Source organism: Glycine soja, chromosome 4 (assembly GCF_004193775.1).
Source record: "Glycine soja cultivar W05 chromosome 4, ASM419377v2, whole genome shotgun sequence".
NCBI classification, from domain to species: domain Eukaryota; kingdom Viridiplantae; phylum Streptophyta; class Magnoliopsida; order Fabales; family Fabaceae; genus Glycine; species Glycine soja.
This window is the reverse complement of record NC_041005.1, coordinates 47,744,694-47,754,982: the sequence shown is the minus strand read 5'-3', so window position 1 is coordinate 47,754,982 and position 10,289 is coordinate 47,744,694. Positions and strand designations below refer to the sequence as shown.

The following is a 10,289-nucleotide window of genomic DNA, read 5'->3' as shown; positions in this document are numbered from 1 at the left end:
TACTACCTTCTTCCACTAAATTCAATCTTTATTTGTGCATGAAAAACTTGTTACTTCCTTTAACAAAAAAAAAAAGAAGAGAAGTTATCATACAAACATAATTCATTACAAGAAAAATAAATCCCTTAACTAAAACATGTAAAAAAAATTTGACAAACAAATTAGAAGAAAATAAAATACAATACTAAGTTCGATACATAAACAATACATTTTTATCAGAGAAAAAAATAAAACATAAAAAACTAGTACATTTTATTTCTATTAAAAGGACAAAACTTATAAGGAAAAAAAACAAAAAAAGAAATTTAATTACTTATTTAGTTTTTTAAGTTATAGTTATACAAACTTTATTTTTAAGTGATTGTAATTAAAAATTATCCATTTTATTTTTTACACACATTATTTTTAATCTCTTTGGGTTCCTAACGTCTAAACTTGTATGGGCAAAAAGAGATTAAAAAAATGTATATGAGACTTAAAAACGATAATTTTTAAGTATGAAAATTAAAATATGAATTTTCTAAATTATAAAAAAAAATTAAACCTAAAGGAAAAACATAATAAGACAGACTTTTATTCCTTTCTTTTTTGAAACCAGCAAACCCTGCTAGCAATATGCCATTATAAAATGAATCAAGAAGAGTTAAATTTAAAAAATTGAAACCCAAAGAATGTGTGATTAACAATTCCTGGAGCCCTGGACAGGAATCCATAACATGATTCGACCCCAAAATAGCAAGAATCAGAATTTGAGGAACCCTCGTCTCATCGAAGCAAAAATTCTTCAACACAGAGAAAATGAAAAAGTGAGATTCTATTCTACCATTCTTTGTATCCTCTGACGTTCTCTGTTCTCCCCTCACCGTACTCTCCCGCGGAGGATCCACCGTACGCCGGAGAATACCACCGCACACCATATCCCTCTCTCTCACGATGAACGATTTCGATGGTCTCTTAGCCACCGATTTCGGGTTCAAACCCCAAGGCAAATCAGCGCCAATGGCTGCTTCCAAAGTCTCCTCCAACAACAAAACTTCTTCTCTCAACTTCGATTTAGGTTCCCGATCCACTCGCACCTCCAATTCTTCCGTCAACGCCGCCGCCGCCGCCGCCTCCTTTGACGATCTCTTCGGCGACTCCTCCGTCTTTCGGGCCTCCGCCGATTTCCGTTCCAAGTCCGTCAACGTGCCGGTGCACGACGGGCCGGTCTTTGACAAACCAGTCTACGACGATGACGATGACATTTTTGACGGCGTTCCCGGCCTCAAGAGCTCCTCCAAGGTCTCCTATGACGACGTTTTCGCTCCGGGAGGGAGCGCCGCCGCCGCCGCCGCGTTCGACGATCTTCTCGGCAGGTTAGGCAAATCGGAGAAGGTCGAGAAAGGTGCCGCGGATTTTGATGACTTGATCCCTGGATTCCGGAGCAGTAAGGCCTCCACTGATGGGTATGTTGCGCATGCGTGAACTATGAAATGCGTTTTAGTGTGTGTAATTGTGTATCGTTAATTGAGCTAGTGAATGTTGTGTAGTGAGAGCTGAGTTTTATTTATTGATCTCTCGTTTGTTGAAAGAGAGTCGGGAACTATGAGATTCTAAGTATGAAATGAATGAGGTGTACTGAAAGTTTGTTAACTATAAAATTGATGGACCACTGAAATAAAATACTGGAAAAGCTACAGGGAGTTTGAAATTCTACCTTGTAAGTTTGAAGGTTTTAAATTGTGGCCGCTGTTGCGGTAGCATTGCGGTGAGTCATAAAACCTTTATGTTGCTGGAAAATGCGGCTGCAATTGTGGTTGCGGTGAGTCAAAATATCTAGACATTGCGGCCGCAATTGCAGTTGTAGAACAGCTATTTAAAACCATGTTATGTAACTTGCACGAGGGTTTAAAAAACTTTTGACAAAATTTCTATGAAGCACCGACACTGACACGGACATCGGACACGACACGGACATAGACATGTGAACCCCTATAAAAATAACTAAAAATAACGTGGACATGGGTGTCGTGTCGGTGTCGGTGTCATGTCGGATACCGGACACGGCAAGAAGCTGGGGTGTTCGTGCTTTATAGCAAAATTTTGGTTATTAGCTGCATTAGTGAATCAAGTTGTTTTAGAATAATGGTAATGGTCTGAAGATTGTGTTTAAACTTGTGTGGTGAAGAGTGAAGACAAATCATTGTCAGGGATCTATGAAATTTTGGATTTTCGATGTATCTGTAGAGTATCATCTACTGTGTCTTTTCGAAGGCCTTCATTTAGAATTATTTTATAACGTACTGTTCATACCCTTGAGTACCCGTGATATGCTGAATTGTTAGGAAAATAATATTTGCTTGCTGTTATCATTGCAAATAAACTAAGAATCATAATTCACAAGCCTACTAATATCATTGTATATTGCTGTCTGAATAATTTTTTTGACTGTCTGAAAATTGATCTTAGGTAAAGATTTAAACTTAGAAAGTTGTGGTATGACATTTTCTTCCATTTTTACTTCCAAGTCATTTTCCCCTTGTCTCTTGCTAAAATTGAAAAGCATACCCTCTGTTTTACTCCTGCTTAAGTGAAAACCCGTTGTTCTGAAGTCTGTCTCCAAAGCTCAAGTTTAGAGTTAATTGCTTCCCTCTAACCCTTATTTCACTAATTATAAAAGTCATCCTAGCTAATTAGGGAATCAAACCATGATAAGATAAAGTAATATGGTAATTAATTCTAGGAGATAATCTAAAGATATTCTAAGATATGGTAAGATATTTTCATATATTCTAACAATCCTAAATACCCCTTCCCCCCGTTCCTAACAGGTTCAATGTTTTTCTTTCTTGCTCAAGGATTATCATTTCAGTAGTAGTATATTTGGGTTGCCTGGTATTAAGTTTCCTTCGCTGTGCATTTTTGTCTTGGAAGTGGATCCGTCATTTAATCTGGTTGATGATGGGACCGGGTCTAATGCAGGAATGAGGATGGGTCTAATGAATTTGTTGTTGCTTAGCATCTCATTTGGTGAAATGGAATTATGGAACTGAAGGGAATGAAAATGTTAGAAGGGGCAATCCAATCCCTTAGGTGGCTTTTGTTTTGAGCATTTTCTGTTTTCATTTTCGTTCAAAATTAAAAATTGTGTTGAAAATTTGTTTGTTACAATTTTAGAAAATGTTTTCTCTGAAAATATTTTCAAAATAAGACCCAAAATTGAAAAAAAAAAAAGTTTGTTTTCTATGTTTTCAGGCTCAATTGAAAACGCAGTGGCATGGGTTGTAATTTTAAAGTGTGTTAGCCAGCGTGAAGCTTCGTCCCAAATCTCTCTACTAGCTTCATTCCCTAACTGCAACCTTTCATCGTTGCGGGTGACATCTCCATCTACCCTAGCGGCACCTGCTCCGGCAACATTTCTGAGCCTTGTTTGGGGCAAAATAACTGGGTCAGGTCCCTTTGACCCAGTTTCCAAATCCCTAAAACTTGTGTTTCACTGTTCACATGACCTTGTTTGCAGTTGGTGTGACGTCGAAGTTGTTCCATTACCGCTGATCTGCGACATTGTTGCTACCAGTCGTCTTCCCAAACAGAGATTCTTCTTCTTACGAACGTGCCTTTGTTCCTACTTTGAAGTTCGATTGTGCGTTTTTGTTTCTTTCCTCATCATCACATGCATTGAATGTTTTCTCTTTCTCATAATTTTGATTTCCAATCAACCCATGTCCCTAATTCATTTCAACTTTAATATGCCTATTGCTTAATTACCGACCCCTAATTTTAATTTGTTCATGATTTTGAGTCACAACACAACAATGTCGATCAGTATCGAGTATTCATTCTGTGTGGGTGTAGCATCTTACGATGGTCATCTACTTTCGTCGGAGGCACAAAAAGAAGAACCCTCTAGTTGTTAGAAAATACCACCTCCGGTCCTATATATAGGAAACAATTACTTAATTCATCAAAACCAATAAAAGCAGTTAGATTAGTTAGTTTGTCATAATTTTAATTTTATTCTAAGACTACCCATGACATTAAATGATTTAAGATATGATTATTTTTTCAAAAGATAATTTTTCAACCAATGAATGTGCCTTGTTTAGTTAATAGTTCAATAAATGCACCCAATTTCATTGGGGAAAAGAGAGTAATCATTAGGGTTAAAAAAGAAATTTAGCAATAAAGTAATCCTATGTTTCTTATGATTAGGACCAAGAAAATGTTGTCTTTTGTTTCTTATATATAGGACCAGAGGTAGTAGAAATAAGAAGTGAAGACAAATGTATTTTCTAAATCTTGAAAGTTTGAAATTGAAAATTATTTTCAGAAAATGAAAATAAAAAACATTTTTGCAAACCAAATACACCCCCTTATTTTCACATATTCTTGATGCATTGTAATCATTGTTGCATATTGTTTTATTCACAGGACCATTCCTGATATTAATTTGTCACCAGAACCTACTATCGATGCTTCTAAGACAGCCTCTAGTACAACAGACGACCCTTTCAAAGTCTTTGAATCAACTTCAGCCCCAGTGGATTCATCCTCAGACTACTTTACAGACCCACTGGAAGAAATTAGTAAATTTACTAGTTCTAGAAGCACAAAAAATGATAGGTCATCAAATTCTAATGGTGAAGTATATGATGATATTGATCCCTTTGGTGGACTTGGAAATTCTGTACCTGCATTCTCAGCAGAGAGAAATAGCATGAAGGGTAGCAGCTCTCCAACGCCAAGGTCAAATACAAGTTCAAGCTGGACCAGAGATAAAGAATCAAATGACATATCGTCTGTGAGGAGTCCTGACAGAAAGACACCAAACAAGATTCTTGTTGATCATGATCAGGAATTTCATCAGGCTGCATTTGACATGCCTACATATTCATCTGATTCTTACAAACCAGTTGGCCAAAGGTCTACTTTCCCTTCATATGATAACAACGGTTTTAAACAGGCTAATACTCTGGAAGATATGTCTCCAAAATATGAAGAAAAGTTGGAATCAAATGATGATATATGGTTGATGGTATCAGAGATTCCTCTTTTCACTCAGCCAACTGCTGCTCCACCACCTTCAAGACCACCTCCTCCTCGACCAGTACATATCCTCAAGTCAGGAGCAGGTTCATCAGCTTCTGCCAATGTCAGAAAGAAGGATAATGATTTTTCTTATTTTCCAAGTTCCACTCAATTTTCTCAGGGTCCTAAATCTGCTCCTGCTGCAGCCAAGTTTTCTTCTGCATCTCAGTTTGATGAACTTGAAGATTTTGCCATGGGAAAGAGTCGTGATAATGACGATGAAGGTGTAAATGGTCTTGCCGACAAAGAATTAGAGATGAACTCAGCTGCTGCAGCTATGAAAGAGGCTATGGATAGAGCTGAAGCTAAATTTAGGCATGCAAAGGGGGTTAGGGAGAGAGAGAATACGAAAGTGGCTAAAAGCAAGGAACCTGTCCAATTGGATAAAGATGGTAAAGTGGTGTCAGAGGACAGAGGAAAACAGGAAAGGTTAGACCATGAATGGCAGCAAAAGGAGAGAGAGGAAAAGGAGCAAAGAAGATGTGAGAAGGAAAGGGAGGAGAAAGAAAGAGAACAACAGAGACTTGAGAGAGAAAGAGAAAGGGCAAGACAGGCTGTGGAAAGAGCTACTAGAGAAGCTCGTGAGAGAGCAGCTGCTGAAGCTCGCCAAAGAGCTGAGAGGGCTGCTGTTGAGAAAGCTAATGCAGAAGCTAGAAAGCGTGCTGAAAGGACCGCAGTTCAGAGGGCACAAGCTGAAGCCCGTGAAAGGGCTGCTGCAGAGGCAAAGGAAAGGGCCGAAAAGGCTGCTGCAGAGGCAAAGGAAAGAGAAGTGCGGGAAAGAGCTGCAGCTGCAAGAGCTGAACCTGAAGCAAGAGTTAAAGCTGAACGTGCTGCTGTAGAAAGGGCTGCTGCAGAGGCCCGAGAAAGAGCTGTAGCACAGGCCCGAGAAAGAGCTGCAGCTGCTGCAAGGATGAGCCAACAACAGAATGACAATGATCTTGAATCGTTCTTCAGCACAGATGCACGAGCTAACAGTGCTCCAAGGCCTCCTAGGCCCAGCTCTTCAGTGAGTACCTATTTGTGTTGAACATTATTTCTACTTATATATAGTAGCTGGTTCTTGGCTGTGGTGTTTTGTCTTTTCCCATCATAGAAAATTTATCCTAAAAGTAGGATGCCATATTCAGTGGGTTGCTATTTTTTTCCTTTTCCTTTCTATTGTAAATAAACAAGAAATATAAAAAATCGACAAGTTTTAAAATTATTTTCATGTTGTAAATAAAAAGAGAAGTGGACTGACATGCATGTTAATGTACTGGACCTCTTTGCTTTCAGGACTCTGTATTTGATGCCCAATTTCAGTCAGATGTAACCCGGAAATCTACAGGCGTGTCTTCAAGCATGAAGAAAGCATCATCATCCACTAATATTGTTGATGATCTTTCCTCAATTTTTGGAGGTAGGTTTATGTGTGCAATATATATTTTATTGATGCAAAATATATTGGAATTTTTGAGTCTCAACACTTACAAAAGCTCTTTTTGTCTCTTTTCTTCTATGATTTGAAGCCGCTCCATCATCATCTGGAGAGTTTCAGGAGATTGAAGGGGAAACTGAAGAAAGACGAAGAGCCAGGTTGGAACGCCACCAGAGGACTCAGGAGCGTGCGGTATGTATTACCATATTTTTCTCCTTGATTTGATTTCTTCATCATTTCATGTAGAAAGAATAGGTGAACAATGTAATCTTTTAAAACAACTTGACATTGAATTTATGAGGAAGTATGTACATTCTCAAGATTTTTTTTTTAATTGTTTTTGTTACCAACAATCATTATCATTTTACACCAGGCTAAAGCACTGGCTGAGAAGAATCAACGGGACCTACAAACTCAAAGAGACCAAGCTGAGAGACATGTAAGTAGCTTCTTTAGTTGTTTTCCTTTTTATTTGTTAATGGGGTTTTTTTCTGTCACTCACTTGCATTGCACTCACTGCATATGCGCAATATATATCCCTTCATCCTTGCTGGACTCTTGTGTTATCTTGTATGTCTGTTTCTAGTTTACGTTAAAGCTAACAGCTTGTTTGGCCTTTTTTTTCCTTTAAAAATTACAATATACCTATACCTCTGTTATTTTCTCTCCGTAAACTGTTTTACCAATTGGGGGGGTGGGGGTTGAGATGGGGTTGGAATTGGGCCGTCTTCCCATCTTTTGCTTACCTTTATACATTTAACACACAATTAAGGGGTTCTTTTCATGTTGGATGATGGTTGTTAGTTGGATTTTACTTCTTTGTTAATTTGCAGTGTTTTAATTGTGACATGTTGTTATGTAAATATAAAAAGAAAAAGATGTTAGTTAGTTAGTTTTAGGCAGCTACTGTTATTTTATGGCTATTAGGTAGCTTTCTATAAATAAGGTAAGTCTGTTGTATTTTAGACAGACTGAATGATAATCACAGAGTGCAGTGTACATTTCCTTGACCTCTCTGTTTCTCTTCTCTTTCCTTCTATCCCCTAAATTCTGTTTCTTCTCTCTTTCCCTCTTTCCTTCTGTTTCTTTCTCTTTCCCACCTGAATTCTTTAACACATGTTTTTATATTATTATCTAATCTTATCTCTACATTGATTTCAGAGGGTTGCTGAAACATTAGATTTTGAAATTAAGCGCTGGGCTGCTGGAAAAGTGGGGAACTTGCGTGCTTTGCTTTCCACTTTACAATATGTATATACTTTGTACATGCACTTCGGATAATCTCTGAATTTTCTCTATTCCAGATCTATATGAACGCCTAGAAGTTTGTTAGCTTACTCTATCCCTTCTTTATGTTAATGCTTGAGTCCAAGTTTTGGTGGGTATTTGGTAGCAGACCATTTTCAGAAAATATTGTTTGAAAACTTCATTTGGGAAAAAATAAGCAATTATTTCTCCAAAATAAATTGAACCACACGTGCACAATATTGCAAAACTGATTTTATTGGTTTCATATGCACTGCTCATTACATGATCACCTAGTATTTCAATTTCCTTGTTGAATATTATCCATATTAGCATTTTCTAATCAGGTCTTTACTAATATTAGACAATAGACACATCTCAGCAAAAGTGGTTGATTTTGCCAAACATTGAACATTCTAGTGATGTACTTGTAATTAGCAAAAACAACTTGTTTCCAAATTTTAATATACTCTGAAAGTTTCTGTTTCTGAATTTTTAAGCAGCCAAATGGTCCCTTAATTTGTATTTTTTTTAAAGGTAGCATTTTTTTCTATATTTATGTTTATGTTAACTTGTTTCCTTCATGAATGATGATCAGGTTCTGTGGCCTGAATGTGGTTGGCAGCCAGTTTCTTTGACTGATTTGATTACAGCTGCTGCTGTTAGAAAGGTTTATAGGAAAGCTACATTGTGCACTCATCCTGATAAAGTACAACAGAAGGGTGCCACTATTCAACAGAAATATATTGCTGAGAAGGTTTTTGATCTACTCAAGGTATTTCAGGCCTTTTTATATTTTTCGTACATACAGAATTATGCTTCAAAAAGAAAGAAGTGGTTGTTGGTGGCAAATAAAGATTAGACTACTGATATTTGAAGTGACTTCCAAATGTGGGTTTCCATGCAACATCTTGTGGCCAAATCATATGCATATAAAGATTGGCATCTTGTCATATATGGTGGTCAGTGTATTCTGAAGCAATGATGGAATTAATTTTATATATTGGCCTCTTGAGTCTCGAGGCATTTTCTGTCATGTTTGGTTACAAATGCTAAATTCTATAAAATAGAAAACTATGATATAATTAAATTTTGTATTTTATTTTATTGAACCACAGTTATCTCCGAGCTTTGTTTCAGTCGTACTTGTGCATGACATCTGTATTGACAACTCAAGTTGAATAAACATTTTGGAAATAGAAATGTTAGTTACACATTTTTTAACACTCTTCCAACACCTTTTTTTTTGTTCAAAGGGAGGAGTTGAACTCTAGTATTAGGAGTTTATAATAATTCATTCATACTGCTCAATAAACTGAGCTAGACCCCTTGGTCTTCCAATACACCCTATATTATTGGGTGAATACTTTTTAAGAAATTCACCTGATAATAGAATGTTTAGGAATATAAAACCAATAATAGAGGGTGTGTTGGAAAGAGTGCAGTAAAGGCATTATTCTTTTGAAAAATTGGTATCCAGTGCTCCATTCTATTTGTGCACTTCACCACAGGTGTTTACTGTCGATTTGCTGCATTCCTGTTAGTCCAGCCAATGGGTGGTACGTCATGTTGCACATTGTATGATTTTCTTATACATAGATAACTTTGAAGTAATGTATGAATGCCAATTAACTGTACTTGTGTCTGTTTTATGATATTTAGTCTCATGATGTTTCTGATGCATACTAAAAATAGGACTTGTGTTAGTGGTATGTTTTTTCCAGTTTGTGTGTGTTTTAAATAAAAATAAATATTATGCCTTTATTTTTTGCTAAGTTTGACAATTTATTACAGGAAGCATGGAATAAGTTCAATTCAGAGGAGCTTTTCTAATCTAAAAGATGAATTTAACTACTTAAAGTCAGTTTTGCTTTCAGCTGCCTCCTCCACTGCATATTTGTTTCTATTGCATCAATGATAGAAAATCCACATAGAAAATCAATTTCTTGTGTGGCATCAGGATGTCAGGATGCCCAAAGGTTACACCGGAGAGTAATTTGTAATCGATGTTGTTTCTGGGGGGTGGGGGGGGGGGGGGGGTGTCGGTGTCAGGTTTACTGATGCTTAATGAATGCAATATGTTTTGTTGTAAAATATCTTTTTGTTGACATCTGTCAATTCAATTCATTATTTCTGTCGAGTGAGAGCTCCTGAGCAGTCTGTTTTTTGGTTTTGTTTATTCATTTTTATTACTTGTGATATAGTGTAAGTCTCCTGAATATATATTATTCCATATTGTTGATTGACATCAAAATGTGGGACGTTCCACAGACCTTCGCACAAGCTTCTGTATTTTGTAATAGCTATTTTGATTTTGATTTCAAACACTAAATTTAAAATCATTGCCATCTCTGGTTTTCATTCGATCATGTTCCGCTGAGATCTAAGTTTGAAGTTTATGATTATAATTAGTTAAGTTAAAGTTTGGTACAATATTGTATTTCAGTTTGTCCACATTAGTTCCTACTATGTTTGGATGAGAGGAAGAAAATCGAAAATGACTAGAACTTTTTGCTTTATAAACTTTTTTTAAAACTGAAATGGAAGGAAGAGAGAGCTG

General features: G+C 36.7%; 1 protein-coding gene across 3 annotated transcripts; it reads left to right on the top strand.

Moving 5' to 3' along the window:
- Positions 1-638: 638 nt before the first annotated feature.
- Positions 639-10,093, top strand: LOC114410063 (auxilin-related protein 2-like). 3 transcript variants are annotated; one of them, XM_028373814.1, is made up of 9 exons: positions 1,333-1,445; positions 3,235-3,622; positions 4,411-6,073; positions 6,343-6,466; positions 6,576-6,676; positions 6,858-6,923; positions 7,646-7,735; positions 8,328-8,504; positions 9,524-10,093. In XM_028373814.1, exons 1-9 carry the CDS (start codon positions 1,442-1,444, stop codon positions 9,560-9,562), a joined length of 2,652 nt encoding a protein of 883 aa, XP_028229615.1. In that variant the 5' UTR covers positions 1,333-1,441; the 3' UTR covers positions 9,563-10,093. The 3 variants fall into 3 exon arrangements, with proteins under 3 accessions (XP_028229613.1, XP_028229614.1, XP_028229615.1); XM_028373812.1 differs by lacking the exon at positions 3,235-3,622 and having other exon boundaries at positions 639-1,445; positions 9,524-10,071; XM_028373813.1 differs by lacking the exons at positions 3,235-3,622; positions 7,646-7,735 and having other exon boundaries at positions 639-1,445; positions 9,524-10,071.
- The last annotated feature ends 196 nt before the right edge of the window (positions 10,094-10,289 follow it).